The sequence below is a fragment of the Salmo salar genome, chromosome ssa19, assembly GCF_905237065.1.
Source record: "Salmo salar chromosome ssa19, Ssal_v3.1, whole genome shotgun sequence".
NCBI lineage: Eukaryota > Metazoa > Chordata > Actinopteri > Salmoniformes > Salmonidae > Salmo > Salmo salar.
This window is the reverse complement of record NC_059460.1, coordinates 61,650,943-61,667,386: the sequence shown is the minus strand read 5'-3', so window position 1 is coordinate 61,667,386 and position 16,444 is coordinate 61,650,943. Positions and strand designations below refer to the sequence as shown.

The 16,444-nt window shown below is 41.7% G+C and overlaps 1 protein-coding gene across 4 annotated transcripts in view; it reads left to right on the top strand.

The window, feature by feature from the left end:
- Positions 1–16,444, top strand: part of kansl1a (KAT8 regulatory NSL complex subunit 1a) — a 60,497-nt gene continuing 44,053 nt past the window's right edge. For 2 of the 4 annotated variants that reach the window (XM_014158696.2, XM_014158692.2), the window contains exons 1-2: positions 8,321–8,831; positions 10,915–12,310. In XM_014158696.2, coding sequence (XP_014014171.1) covers positions 10,983–12,310 — 1,328 coding nt within the window. In that variant the 5' untranslated portion in view covers positions 8,321–8,831; positions 10,915–10,982. Of the gene's footprint in view, positions 23–656; positions 733–8,320; positions 8,832–10,174; positions 10,199–10,914; positions 12,311–16,444 lie in introns of those variants that run through there. The other 2 variants (XM_014158694.2, XM_014158695.2) reach the window with 2 other exon arrangements.

The window sequence follows — 16,444 nt, the reverse complement described above, 5'->3', positions numbered from 1 at the left end:
CGGTTGGTTACTGCACGAACAGGTGAGCGTGCATATTATTGTTTTTGTTCAGAAAACTAATTTAATGTAAAAAGAAAAACGTTTAGTTCATGTCTAAGGACAGACTTGTTTGTGATATCGGTATTTTCTATTTTTGCAGTCCAAAAGCCCATTAAACAGCATTATATTGGTCACTACTAGTTAGCTGCACTTAGTCAGCTAGCTAGCTTTTGCGAGCGGTCTGAGAGAGTATGTATCAAAATATTTAAATAACTGAAATTATATGATTTCAGACCAACTGGGGAAGTATTTATTTCTGTGATATCATGCCCATCATTGCGCTGAAATGCACTGTTACATGCGTTAGCTGATGTTAATGTTTAACTTGTACAGTAGCTTTGCTGCTTAATAGCTAACGTTAGCTAGGTAACGTTATCAAACGTCACTAGCACAGCTAGCTAGCGCTACCTGTCTTAAAGGGGCATTACACTCCAAAAGAATACGTTTATCAGATGTCGAAGGTGGTCTTCTGTTGAGATAAGTGCAAATCCCAGGTCATGTTTTGTAGATGTGCCATGTGGCTATGCCATTCAATTGGGGTTGAAACATACAGCTGGACACAACCAATGGTGGCTTTATTTTGCTATTTATTTGTATTAACCCACATTTTTTGTTAGGTAGTATCATCTTGCAATGAGTTTTGGAGATTTGGATCCAGGCTACTGTTTTTCACAAATGGACCATACATTACAGGTAAGAGATGGAAAAATAAAAAATGTGTAGGCCTAACTACATTGTACTACAAAGTCATTAATCTTCTTGAGGTATGTATAACTAATTCAACAGGTCAAAATGTACTAACACAATAATACACACAAGAAATACTATGCTCAGTGATGCACAGCAGGCTCGGAAAAGAACACTGCGGGGTAGGGCTGGGCAATATGGCTTAAATTATGTCTTGATTTTTTTCAAACTTATCAGCGATTCATGATCTCTAAATGAGCTTGGTTGTAGAATTTAAAGGTCAAATACACTGCATTTCAAACAGTCAGCAATAATCTAATGCGTTCAGGGCTTGTGAAATTATACCTAATAATCACTGATCTTTATGGAAATGCCCATTTTTGTTTAAAATTGAACCATAACATGCATAATCCACATTCATTAATAATGACTAACTTCTTGTAGCAGGCATTATAGAAGTTGTGTATAGATCTCATAAACAATCTCTCAAGCACAACCCCACGTGCTAGTGAGTAGCCAGCTAATTGTTATTTCAAGTTTAGTAACTTGGATCTATTTGCTAGCTAACAAGAGAAAAGTTGAATTGTTATGAACACATCCTTCTGTACGTCTTCAACTGTTTGAACAGCATGCTAGCCAGTTTACTTTGTTCAGATGTTGAAGTCAATTGGCCTACCTTATTTCTCAGAATGAGAACGAGTTGCTAATACCTTAATTGTTTTATGCTTATTGCACATTTATAAAACAGACTAGACAGCTAACAGTCTTTGGCTTAAATGTTGCTAGGGAGTATGTGGTAAATTGTGTGGCATACTGAGCATTCATTTTCCAGAATCAATGTTCAATGATACTCCTGTTTTAGTAGGGTCTGCTCTGCGTGCAATTTGAGGAGTTGAAACATAAAAAGGGTATTGTTAGAAAGGTTACAGTAAAATAATGTCTCAATGTCTTTCGGTGTCCATAGGACTGATTCTGTTGGACCAAACCTCAAATGCAAATAGCTAGTTGAAACTGCTTGTCAGAGAGGAAGAAGGGATCTCTCTCATCTTTTTTGTGAGTGGCAGGGGGGAGGGGCTTGGTGGAATTTGAGTAAATGGGAAGGTGCACACAGCACAGAAGGAACAAAGGAGACGAGACCAAAAAGCCATGAGAACAAGCAGACAAACACTCATAAATTAGGTTTTTTTTTGTGTGAAAAGCTATATTCTTGCGATACATGCATTTTGGAATATCGCCTTAAAACATGCATTCAAATTAATTGCCCTACTGCGAGTCAGAATGTTGAATAAAATTCAATTTCAACTTGCTGGTTTGTCAGGGGGTTGGTCCGGTCCCTTACCTCATCCTAAGGCTATTTAACCTTTTATTCAAGCAGGAAAGCCCATTGAGACCATGGTCTATTTTGCAAGGGAGCCCTGCAATACAAGACCAGCATCAACTGCATAGGGCAAATAACCCTGAAATAATGACTCAAATCTGGCCTGTGTGTGAGTAAACAAATGTAAAGTAATGATTGGATCCTAGCAAATCACAGGACTGCAAGGTGTGGCTCAGAATCAGAAGTACACCAGACTGGGGGAGGTGTTTGGAGGGAGATGATTCCCGAGCATTGGGCAGAACATGTCTGGTGAATGTGATTTAGGGTGTCCGTGTGTCCTTAGGTTCATTTATCTAATTTAAAGGCCTTAAGTCTTTAATTTATCAAAGGTCTTAAAAAAATGTGACGGAGATGACTGTTTCCGTTATATTTTTGACTGCTGCTTAATTGTTTCCACCACGGCAAAAAATAATAATTAAACATGAAATAATATGTGGTGCACTTTCAAGATGTTAGAGCGCTATCCGCATGTGCGCAGTTCATGTGCGGGTCGAGCCGTTACCAGAGGGGAAAGAGGAAATAGCAAGGTGGCCTATACAATTTGAAGACAACACTCCCTAGCTGGGATCAAAAATTACAGATTTTTTTGGGGTTCTAAAACCATTATTTGGTCAACGCTAATGTGCATTAACCTGCTTCCGGGAATGAAAATATCTGCCCTGTCCCTGTTTCGCTGCTAACTCTAACACCCTTTCCCCCTTTGAGTGTTGCATTCTGATAAGCACAGCATAGGCTACTGACAGTTGATCAACATTTTGAAATGTAATTGTGGGGAAAAAGTTAAACTGTCAATAGAGGAAATAACCAATTTACAAACAGGACGTAATTGAGATGATGCGCCAGCGGAACAGAGCAGAGCGTGCCACTTGTTGTTTATACATCAAGTAGCCTATATAGGCCTACCAATGGACAGTTTTTGTAGAACATAAAATGTACTGTTAGATCAATTGCATGGCTATCTAGCAACAATAACATATTTAGAGTTAGCAACCTAGCTTATGTATTTTGAGTTCCCACATGTGGTAAATAGCCTAGGTCAATATGCACAAAAACCTGTAGGCAAATTAATCTCAAAGAGACAAAAATATGTGATTATTCTGGATCCTATTTTGACATGTTGCACATCAAAATATATCCATCATGCATTCCCTGAACTAATAGATGAAATAGCTACATTGTTGTTACAGTCTGAACTCAAAATTGATTTCTCACCTACAGTGCATTCAGAAAGTATTCAGACCTCTTGACTTTTTCCACATTTTGTTACGTTACAGACTTATCCTAAAATTGATTCAATTGTATTTTTTCCTCATCAAGCTACACACAATACCCCACATAAACATAAGTATTCAGACCCTTTACTCAGTACTTTGTTGAAGTACTCCCATTCTTCTCTGCAGATCCTCTCAAGCACTGACAGGTTGGATGGGGAGCGTCACTGCACAGTTATTTTCACGTCTCTCCAGAGATATTAGATCGTGTTCAAGTCCAGGCTCTGGCTGGGCCACTCAAGGACATTGAGACTTGTCCCGAAGCCACTCCTGCGTTATCTTGGCTGTCTTCTTAGTCGTTGTCCTGTTGGAAGGTGAACGTTCGCCCCAGTCTCATCAAGGATTGCTCCGTTCAGCTTTCCCTCGATCCTGACTAGTCTCCCAGTCCCTGCCGCTGAAAAACATCCTCACGTCATGATGCTGCCGCCACCATATTTCACAGTAGGGATGGTGCCAGGTTTCCTCCTTGGTATTCAGCCTTCATTTATCAGAACAAGAATTTCTGGCCATGTTGAGCCTGTAATCGAACCCACAAATGCATGCTGCTCCAGATACTCAACTAGTCTAAAGAAAGCATTTTTTTTATTGCTTCTTTAATCAGTACAACAGTTTCAGCTGTGCTAACATAATTGCAAAAGGGTTTTCAAATGATCAGTTAGTCTTTTAAAATATACTTGGATTAGCTAACACAACGTGCCATTGGAAAACAGGAGTGATGGTTGCTGATAATGGGCCTCTGTACGCCTATGTAGATAATCCATTAAAAATCAGCCGTTTCCAGCTACAATAGTCATTTACAACATTAACAATGTCTACACTGTATTTCTTATCACTTTGATGTTATTTTAAAGGGACCAAAAAAATTGATAAAAAATAAATAAAAAAAACATTTCTAAGTGACCCCAAACCTTTGAGGTGTAGGTTCACACCCCGGAGTTAATACATGTTAGAATCACCTTTGGCAGCGATTACAGACGTTTTCAAGTCTTGCCATAGATTTTGAAGCATATTTAAGTAAACTGGAACATTCATTGTCGTCTTCGCAAGCAACTCCAGTTTATATTTGGCCTTGTGTTTTAGATAATTATCCTGCTGAAAGTTGAATTTGTCTCCCAGTGTCTGTTGGATAGCAGACTGAACCAGCATTTCCTCTAGGATTGTGCCTGTGCCTAGCTCTATTCTGTTTTATTTTTATCCTAAAAAGCTCCCTAGTCCTTTCCGATGACAAGTATACCCATAACATGGTGCAGCCACCACCATGCTTGAAAATATGAAGTGGTACTCAGTGATGTGTTCCAAACATAATGCTTTGTGTTCAGGACAAAGTTTTTAGTTTTTTTTTTACTTTAGTGCCTTATTGCAAACCGGATGCATGTTTTAGAATATGTTTTATTCTGTGCAGGCTTCCTTCTTTTCACTCTCATTTAGGTTAGTATTGTGGAGTAACTACAATGTTGTTGATCCACCCTCAGTTTTCTCCTATCACAGCCGTTAAACTCAGTAACTGTTTTAAAGTCACCATTGGCCTCATGGTGAAATCTCTGAGCGGTTTCCTTCTTCTCCGGCAACTAAGTTAAAAAGGACACCTGTATCTTTGTAGTGACTGGGTCTATTGATACACCATTTGAAGTGTAATTAATAACTTCACCATGCTCAAAGGGATATTCAATGTCTGCTTTTTTTTCTCATTTTTACCCATCTACCAATAGGTGACCTTCTTTGTGAGGCATCGGGAAACCTCCTTGGTCTTTGTGGTTGATTCTGTGTTTGAAATTCACTGCTCGACTGAGGGACCTTATTGATAATTGTATGTGTTGGGTTGAATACTTGACTCAAGACATTTCAGCTTGTAATTTAATTAATTTGTAAACATTTCTAAAAACATAATTCCACTTTTACATTATGGGATATTGTGTGAGACCAGTGACAATCTCAATTTAATCAATTTTAAATTCAGGCTGTAACAACAAAATGTGGAAAAAGTCAAGGGGTGCAAATACTTTCTGAAGGCATTAACTTATTTCATGACTTACTTAGTACTGGAAACAGTTGTTCTACAGCCTCTAGGATTTTAGCTACCTTGCTTGAAAGTATAGCCATTTGATACCTGATTCACTGAATGAGGGAATTATTTTCTTAGACTTTTTGGTTGTAGTCTGTAAAAGCATAATACCTCCAAGAGAGCTACTGTGTGTGTAGACTTTCGTTCCAGCCCCACTAACACCAATAAACTGCTCAACAGGACCTTTTGACCGGTGTGTTTGAGCAGTGCTGGATCAAAAGTCTGCACATCCGGTGGCCTAGCTTTCCAGATGGAGTTGACCACGTATTTTAAACAGTAACAGTGCTGTATATCTGACTTTAAGGCATTTTTTTTCAGTGGTATTGTTATAGTATTGAGTATCATTAGCTAGATTTGGTATTGATTCAAAGCCAAAATTCTTGACACTTAGTTTGTGATTTAACTAATGATCAGCCCATTATGTTTGCCAGAATATGCCGACTCTACCGTTATGCTTGTTTGCACTGGGGTCAGAACGCAATAATGGTTACATTAAGACACAGTAGAGCCGGCGTGAGATGTGGGTCAGAAAACATACCTCAATGCAGGGATGGGATATGCCACTCTACAAAATGTTTATCCACACTGCTCCATCGGAGACTGAAATACTCATTTTTCCTTGAAAACTGACCTTTGTCTTATTGTTAGCTAGCATTAGCCACAGCAGCCATTATGGTAAAACTAGTGAAAGAGCCAGCCCTAAAAATACAGCTTTTTGACATAGGCTCATTTCTGGAGGGGAGTATTAGCAGGTATGTGGCGTGCACAAAATAGGTATTACATTTCATTCCAAGTGGCATTAAAAAGTTCTTGCAAAGTCTTAAATTCAACTTCATGGAATCTGCAGATACCCTGTGATTAATTGGTCCGTGTTCAGGTCTAAGTATCATACAAAGTTTTCACAGGAACGTTTTAGTAAAGACACAACATACCAGACCAGTCGGCCGAGCGCAATAGGCAGACGTTACATCGCTTGCTGTTACCACAGTATGTTATTAAAACCACCTGCCCAGTGGTGGCTGTTTTCACTGAGTCTGAATGTAAAATGTTAGCGAATATTCTGGTAATAAGCGCTCTGTTGCATTCTGCTGTCCATCGTTTAGATGTTTGTCTTACTTGACTTTACAACAACTTCTTCCTAAATGTGGGTTGCCAGAGCAGGATAATTATGTCATCACTTCACCACACAGCAAAATAAAAGTCCCCTGCAAGACTCTTCATTGTGCCTGCTTGCACATACTTGCAGGACTTTTATTTTGTCATGCAATTAAATCACTGAAATTATTAAATTACATATTTGTTTTCTTACTCTGTGAGCAGTCTATGGACAAGATATGACCACAATCAATGCTTTTAAAATGTTGTACCTCAATGAAGTTACTTACAGATGATTTAAGAAACAACCTGGAGACCTATATTTTAGATAAGTCTGTGTAATAATACTTTGCTGTAAAGTGGCACATTGTGTCAAATGTCTAGTTGAACAGGGACCAACCCACTGACAAACCCAGGGTGTATTAATTAAGTCTCACAAAGGAACCATTTACTGTTTAAAGAACCAAACACAAGCAAACGGAACGGGGAGGGACCTACCTGAATTTGTCCAATAGAAATGTGTTTTTGTTCGGCGTAATGAATACACCCCAGGTGTGCATTTTAGTTTGTGTCAATGTTTGCTATGTTGTGTGATGGTTTGTACTGAACGACACGTTTCCCCAAAACGGTGTGCACTGTTCTTCAACAGCCTTTGAGGTACGTTTGCTCCTGTTTGGTGTGTGTGGCCTGATCAATATGGGCGTGATCATTTCGGAATTGCAAAACTCGTGCAGCACACCATACAGTAATCGCCCTCTGGGCCACCATAATCAAGTTTTTTAACTGGTCGTACAGTACCGTTTCTGTTGAATTCAACATTGCACACCGCTCTGTCATACTGAACACACCCCAGGAGAGTAACATATCTGCTACACTGGGAGCGTAGCGTTTGAGTAACCAAAGCGGAAGCAATTGCACTAATTAGTTTTGCATCGCCTGGGTGGGCGGAGTTTGTATGTCTTATAAACTGTCAAACTCATTCCACGGAGCTGCTGAGTGTCTGTGGGTTTTCGCTCCACCCTTGTACTTAATTCATCAATCAAGGTCACAAATTAGTAAGGAACTCCCCTCGTTGTCAAGGTTTTAATTGAAAGGAATAAAACTAAAACCCGCAGACACTCGGCCCTCCGTGGAATGAGTTTGACACTTCTGTGGTAAACCCTTTTATTGGGCTTAAAATTAAATCTTCACCCTCCAGGGGGCAAAACAAGCACCCACTATTGCATCATACTCTGCCAATGTAGCAGACATTTCCAATGCAACTTTAGACCAGTTGGCTTATCTGTAAGGAGGATGTATACATCTGTGGTGCACTTGGTTCTAGCAGCGTACTGCTTGCTGTACATCCTTCCCCAGTCCATTGTGTGTATTGGTACATCAGCTGTATGAATAGCCTAGCCCTAGTACAACTATTGTTTGTCTCATGACAAATGATAAAAATACTTTAGGTAAAGGTTGTTCTCGTGGTTTGCCATTCAGTGAGCACTACAGATATTATAGAAATAATTCAAATCAAATTGTATTGTATTGGTCACATACACATGGTTAGCAGATGTTATTGCGAGTGTAGCGAGTACAATTTTGATACAGTGTCAGGGGAGGCTTTTACCCTTTTGTCCAGGTTTTTGTTTTTTGGGTCGGTCACTTTTGATATGCACATACAGAAGAAAGGCTTTAAGAAGCTCCCTCTTATGGCACGTTTGGGCATTTCATGTAGTCTCTTGTCTGCCCTTCAGTCTAGCGGCGAGAATGAGAAATGTCTCCCGCCTACCAGAATTCACACACCACCACCACTTCTGTTTGTCAGACTCAAATCAGAGGGAGAGGAGCAAGCCGCCATTTTCTGAGCGTCTCTCCCTAAAACGAGAAAATAGGCTCTTCTCAAACACCAGAAAAACTGGCCTTCTCAAACACCTTAGGGTGTGGGGAACGGAGTTTGCGACAAAGGATTGTTGTAAAATAATTAACAGAAGTATTTTTGACCAGAAAGGACCATTTTTACACTTACTTGCTATTACTAGTAGCGAGGCGCGCTAGCTAGCTAACTTTAGCGCGTTAACGTTAGTTAGCAAGCAAGGTGTAGCTAGCTACGTTAGTTGATTCGCCCATTGCTTGGTTCCGGAACGAATCTGGAGCTCTTGAAACGAGGTCTTAAATAAAAAAGGATTGCATTTTTAGAAAGGGGAATGGCTGATTAATCGATTCAAATCGTGTTTTTTGTGGTATCCGTTTACGTTTCCTTCAAAAACTGCGGGGGATTGTTGCCGAAATTCACTCGGATAGTGCGCCTCGTCACGTGGTAGGTTCCTCCTTTTTCTTTGTTAGCTAGCTAACAAGACTGGTTAGTCTTTACTCCGACTAACTTGTCCGGTTTAGCATTCGACAAAAATGTACATAATTCAAGTAGACAAAAAAAAACTATTAAAATGATTTAGCAATCACACATTGTCAAAGCGTGGTTTGCATGTGGCTTATTTTAGAGAACAAATTGCATTGCCAGAATCATGTGCATGTCTAGAATAGCCATTGTATTTTTTTTATTAAACTATAACGTTATGAACGAAGTTACACTGAAATGTTTTAGCTATTGCTTTTCAAACGTTTTGTTTACGTTACAATATAACGTTAGCTAGCTAGGCCGCTAAGGTTGTGTGCTTATTGATTTAACGTTAGCCAACATTTGGCTGCACGGTTAGCAAACGTTAACGCTGCCATTTAGAATAAGATACATCATAATTTACTACACACGACTTGGAGCGAGTTAGTTAAATAATTTGTTGAAATGCATTACGTTCTAGTCAGTAACTGGTCACGTGAATTTGAAGACAAAAACAATAAAGGTAAACATTTGTAGGGGGCATTGTGCGAACAAATCCTTTACCAAGGCGTCATGGAAAATAAAGGGAAATTTGATATATCGAAAACATTAGCCAATGTTTGAATCTAACGTTTTTATCGATAATAATAATAATTAGGTTGACCTTTTAAACGTCAAGTCTTTTGATAGGGACAAGTTTAGTGGATTTATCATAGCTGAATAGGCGGTTTAATGTGGATGAATTGCATTGAATCTCCCTCGGAAATACAACATGGCGTTTGTGCGCGCTGACTAGAAACTGCGGTGGAATACTGAGCCCCCCCATTCATATCGCCTGACAGATGATACAGGGAGAAGCAGGACGCCTTTTATCATTGTGGATTCTGTCTGTAGTTAGATTCCCTAGATCAAATTTTGACCAGATTCTCATGATTACCGGAATTACATACCAATCCAATAATAAACGTTCCCCTTAAAATCAGCATTAACCATACACACTAATTGCACCACGAGCAAGGCTTTACCTTGTGAACAGTATCCTTATCTAGTAGCCTAAATATGATTTAGGAAATGTGGATACTTGTGTGTATGAGAATTTCACACAGGAAGTCAGAATGACATCATGTGCTTTGGCCTATTATTGGGCTAAATCCACCTGCTTACACCTCCAAACCCTGTTGCATCTGACTGACCTAGTAGGGTTTGAATAATTTGCATTGGCTTCTTTGCTTTCCCTTATCATTCGACTATCCTTGAATTCAATGGTCACAGGGCACAGATAATTCTTCGAGGAGGAGCCTGGGGAGTAGTCCTAAACGACGAAGGCTAACTTGTTCACACAAGCACAGGTGTGGTTGGCTGTAGGATTTATTAGCCTGAGGTTCCGCTAGGCTAGTTTCTTGCTGTTGACCACATTGTTTTCATTATTTCCTACATGTTAACCATGTAGGCTAGTCAAGCAAGTTCAATCACAAAGAAATGGGCTCATAAATCTACTTGCCTTAAAAATGTTTTATTACATCACAAAGTAGTCTAGCCTGCTGGATATTCTTAATGTTGACTCTGCCCCAAATAAAGGTGCAATTTTTCTTCTTTTTTTTAAACAGATAAATGTTAATATTATTTGTTTAATCCTGTTTTCAGGCAACATCATACTTACCGCCCTGACTATGGTCTGTTAGGTCTTAGGCAGTATGCTATGCTTATCAACACGAAGGTTGCTATTTAATATGCAATTAGAGGTTCCTATTGCATGCTTTTTGAAAATGAGTAGGCCAATTTAAAGCAGACTACATACTCCCTGTTTTCTCAACTTCTCTAAGTAAATGTTTTTATCTTATATAATTTGTTAGATTTATCAAGTGAAGCACAAAATCTTTAATTTGCCTTAGTCAGAGTAAATTATGTTAATCATTGTAGCATTTTAAGGAGGTGTTAGCCCACTATTGTGGTTACTTGAGGCAGGTCTGTTGGTCACTGACCAGGATTGGGTGTGTCTGCTGTCTATCTCACACCTTTACTGTGTGGTACTAGTGTCTGACTTTGTCTCTTCTTGACCACTCAGGCTGTCCTCTGGCAGGGCAGTAAGCGGGTGGTGTGGAGCAGGCCGCGGAGTCCGTCTCTCTGCACTGCATGGCTGCGATGGCGCCCGCTCTCACCGACGCCCCAGCCGAAGCTCACCACATCCGCTTCAAACTGGCTGCCCAGTCCTCCAGTCTCTCCCCGGGCAGCGCAGAGAACGGCAACACAAGCAACATCCTCATCCACAACAGCAGCGGCACCGGCAAATGCAAGGTCTCCGCCACCGACGAAAACTCCCACAACTTTTGCAGCGGGAACCAGGAGCAGCCGACCCAGCAGCATCAGCAGTCCTCGGCCTCAACCCTGGGCAAGCTCCAGCCGCTGGTGGCTTCCTACCTGTGCTCCGATGTGACCCCCGTCCCCTCCACCAAGGAGTCTATTAAACTGCAAGGAGTCCTCATCAAGCAGTCAGTGCTGAAGAGTCACGGCATCCTACCCAGCTCACTGTTCAACGGCGGGGGAGACTTCCTGCTGAGTAAACGGCAGACTTTGGAGCTGTCCGGAGGACAACTGAAGAGCCTCATGAGCAGCAACGGTGGTGGCCAAGCCGTAGCGGCCATCAATGGCCTAGCCAAGAAGCTGGCCATGTCCGGCGCAGCGGGCTCCGTGGTGGCGTTGAACAGGAGCAAACCCTCCGCCAGCGCTGAATCTCAGCCCCTAACGCCTCCACCGGACTCCAAGGCCTTCACGGGCGCCATCTTAAAGGGACCCGTCAAGCAAAAGCATTCCCTGGGGGTTTCGCACAGCGCAGGAGGAAACGGCCTCCAGCAGCAACCAGCTCACTTTGTGGCGCCTGATACACCCTCAAATCAGCCGGACACACCCTCAAATCAGCTGATGCCGCCCGTGACTGACTGGGAGAGGGCAGGCAGAAGCCAGCAGGGATCCCCAGTCTGCTCTCCGGCACCCCAGTCCCCCTCCTCCACCCTCTGCAGCCTGGACGCCCAGGTGAAGGAGCGCACTCTGCTCAACCGCAGCCGCCAGGGTGAGATCGAGGGCCGGATGCGGCGGCTACGCAAGCGGCTGCAGGTGGTGCAAGCCAAGCAGGTGGAGCGCCACGTTAAGCAGCAGCTGGGGGGCTTTCTGGACTCATCCCTCAGCATGCTGCCTCCCGCCACCACAACGCGTAAGGGGGACACCACCGCCACATGGCGCCCGGGCCGGCACTCCTTGGGAGCCAGGGACAGCCTGGGCAGGTTCTTGAAGAGCGGCTCCATCCCCACAGAGTTGGAGCGTCTCTACCTCAGCGGCACAGCCAACCTGCACGTGGCTGAGAGCAACTTCGACTCGGACGTGACGGAGAGCAGCTCGGGAGGGGACACCGACCTGGAGGATGAGGTGCTGACCAGAGTGGACATTGAGCAGCGGCACATCAAAATGTAAGTACCACAGGACGCACCGTTGTGACAGGAGAACCCCAAGTGACGTTCCATCATATAAAGGTTTAGAAAATGGTGAGACTGGAGTGATGAGTGTTCATGTGCCAAGCTAAAGGCCATATGGGTCTTTTGAAAAACAAACTCTTTTTACACCTTGTTACCATCAGTGTATTGAGCAGAAGGGACTTACCATGCCCTTTTTCTTTGGCTCAAGCAGCATCACAGGCTGAAAAAGCTTTTCGTCAACCAAATCATGTAATCTTCTTGATGTTTGTTGCCTGGCAGAAGGGGACAAAGTGGGACTAACATAGATGGAAGGTGAGATGGTGTTCCCCTAACTATTCTACTCAGGATAATGGGATCTTAATCTACACGGTACAAAGGGTCCCCAGCTTTCACCTAGAAGGCTGTGCTCTGTGCAGATGTGCTCATAATCTTCTATTTGGGCTAACAGGTGCTAATGGCAATTAGAGATGCCCCATCTACCTGAATGGAAGGGTCAAACTCCAGGAAGGGGGCTATAACGCCAGTTGCTTGGAAGAGCTGGTGTTGTAGTGTGGGTGTGATGCTGGAGAGACTGAGTACACTGTGTGAATCTATTAAATCCCCATCCACAGTGGTGTACTGCCACAACCAAGGCTAGAGCTGAATGTACTGTTTATATGCAGAGAGAGAACAGGGAGCACATACAGAATACATGTTTTGATTTAGATAAAACCAAGGCAGAAATGTGACTTGATGCAAATGGTATCGTTTTCACATTTCCACTTTTTCTCATGGGTTTTTCCTCTGTGGGGGCTTTCAAAGGTATTCCACGCGAGGCGCAATCCAGAGTGCCTCATTTCTGCTTAATGTTTTTGAGAGTGAAAATAGACTGCCAGTTGGGTCAACGGCATTAATGGACTTGGTGACTTGTTTGGTGTTTGGTAGATGATTAACAAAGCAGATAACTTATTTTACAGTCCCTTCCTGTTGCTTTTGGCCTAAATATTTTCGTATCCACACAGCCTGAGTTACTGGCACAAGCATAAAGATTGACATGGCTGATTCTTTGTCTGGATGGGAACAGGGTGATGTGCAGACATCACTACATGATAAATGGTTCTACTTGAACTGGTTGGTAACCCCATTTATAGCAAATGAATTGGATTTTTATCCTAAAAGGTTTGCCGTTTGGGTAGAGCTTTGTTGTACCTGGGATGGGAAGTAGACTAGCTTAGTGCGATAGCATGGTGATGTCATCAATATGTGACCAGACAATGCTTTATTCCCTTCAAACTCAATTCTGGACATCGAAGCCAGTTCCACTGCATTTAAAAAAAAATAATGTTCTCCTCTAATCAGGGACTAATTTAGACCAGGCTGGTGCAATTATCGGGTAGAGCAGAAAACCAGCAGGCTCCAGACCTCGTAAGGGAAGAGTTGAATACCCCTGGTTTAGCCTATTTGAACTATACTGGCGCCGCACAGCAGGGCAGCACGCGTGAAAATCCGAGTAATTTGTCTATTCCTATTTGCTATAGCCTATTTCAATAAACGTTACATACAGAACGCAAGAGAGGAATGTAGGCCAGGCGGAGTGGAGGATTCCACCAAAAAGTAGTACAAAATGTCCAGTCAGAATCTCTTTCTCGCTGCCTGTCTCTGTCTGCGACTTTCTCTGTCGGATACATGGTGCCTTAGGCTATAGCCTGAACCTATTCATTGTTTTTATTTTTTATAACCGACACTCCTTAACTATCTCGTCTTGCTGTAAAAAAAAAAAATGTTTAGCCTATATTCCCCTTTTCTCTCTCTGATAGGCTATGACTTTGGGCTCTACTGTAGGCTACGCTTTCATCGTTTTATGCATTGCTTTCTCTCGATCAAATAATTCATGTAACAAGGTTCCTTAAATTTGTTTGAATATCCTAAAAACGTAAAGTAGTCAGGGGAATGAGAGCAAACAATGACCTATAGAAAAATCTAATGACAAGTTTAATCAAGTTTGCTTATTAAGAAATAATGTATTTATGCGAGCCGGGGAAACCCTCCATGCGAGGTTGAAAACCTAATAGCCAATTACCCATCCTCCTAGGCCTAGCCTAGGGAAGCCTAGGAATTGGCAATCACAGCTTTGAGAGAGAGAACAATATTTATTTACTGTTTTATAAAGTAATTATTATTCAGTTCTGAAGACTAGACTGCTTCTGTCCAGCCGATAATGTAAAACCTAACTCACTATGTTAAGACATCCCGTTCCTCATCAGACTATCACTGCTCAATCGTGCGCACCACACGCACACAAACCTGTTCCATCCTGAAGCTCCTTCGCCAGAAATGAATATTAGAAAATATTTGCTTGCGTTTGTTTAGCCTCTGCCCAGGCTTTCAACAACATGATTTTTCTTCATGATTCGAGTTTGCATTATAGCACAGTTTTTTTTTTTGTACGTTTTTTTTTTTGCGAAACATTTTGTGGGTTGGCCAATAGGGGGCAATATGATAGTATATCACAATGCTTTATGGATACATAATCACGATAGGACAACGGTTGACATCTCCCAAACCGATATCCTAAGCCTTTTCTACAGGGTGAGGGTTCAGTGGTGGTTTTGTTTCAGCATAATGGACCTATAGTCTAACCCCCACCCAAATGATTTTGATTCACTGCTTGACAGTTGCTCTTCCTGCATATTTTTGTGTGCTCCTAGGGCTGGGTGATATGGCCAAAACATCATATCATGTAGTATTACAAATGTTTTTTTTTATACATTTATTTTGTTTTTGGAATAAAAGTTCTACATTTGCTTTGAGTAGTGCGTGTGACCCTAGGGTGGCAACACATACATTCTTAGTGATTTCAATGGGTCTTCCTCCATTCTGATTGTTTCATACTGTTCAATTCAATTAAAAATAATTTTCAGCATTTTCATAAATTTCTGCATTTCCTACACTCCCTGGAGAGAATTTCCACACTGCCATGTAGGGCTGCACTATCGGCAAACAATCTAAGCATTATTTTTTTGCAGTTGCAATTTGACTTGCGATTTAGAGCCAAACACTTGTGTGAACTGTTGGAATAAATGGAAATAGAATGATTATTCTAATTCTGTAGTTAGAATATAATAGTGGGCACTTTGAATACAGTGTTTGACATGACGCGAATGAAAATGCCAGGGAGGAGTTATTGTGACAGGGTAGGAACCAAAGTGTTGAGATGTTTCCTAGGGGACCCTATAGTCTTTGGCGACATTGAATGTTCTTTTTGCTACTTCATGTGGCTAACATATTCATGCTTCACGTATTCCTCTTTCATTTAGAAGATACTGTTGCACAAACAACATGCTGATTTTGGTCTATATCATTACTGGTATTATCAGGCTGTATATAGCTCGTTACATTTGCTCTGACTCGGTACATTTAGGCCCAACTTCTTAAGAAAATAAACTATCCATTTGCAGATCAAAGAAACAAAATAATTGTGTAATTATAGAATGCTAGTGGATTTATATTAAGAAGCAAAGTGAAGACCGCATCATTGTCATCAACATTGTTGCATTGGCCATGCTAACTGAACGCAAGTGTCACGAGGTCGAGGAACAGCAAATGCGCTCCTTGAGGGATGAGGCGGCGCTCGGTCTGTGTGGAAAGCGGTGTGGGGAGAGTACTCGAGTAGCGGAGTAAACTATAAAAATGGATCTTACACACGCCGTATCACATTTAACAAACCAAACATTCAAATACCGTTATAGAAGGTAAAGTAATAACCCAAACCTGTCTGTGCATCAATACAGTATACTGCCCAGCCCTATCTGCTCCATGGTTTTTGGTTGTGTTTCGGGGTAAAAAAAAGTCTGATAATTAATTGCACCCACCAGGTGTCCCTGGTCTAAATCAGTCCTTGATTTGAGGGGAAGAGTGGAAATCAGCAATGTAACTGGCTTCGAAATTCCAGATTTAGGATTTGCCTGGCCTATAATCCTTGCTCTTGAAATGGTAAAGCGCACTAACCAGTCCAGGACTGCTGATTAGGCACATCATTTTGTTGACAGTGGATCTTGTCACACATTGACCTATATTGTAGAGACAAGTTCCCATACCTCTTAGTTCAAGTGAACATCTGTTTACCATGCTTATGATATGTCCCAGTAT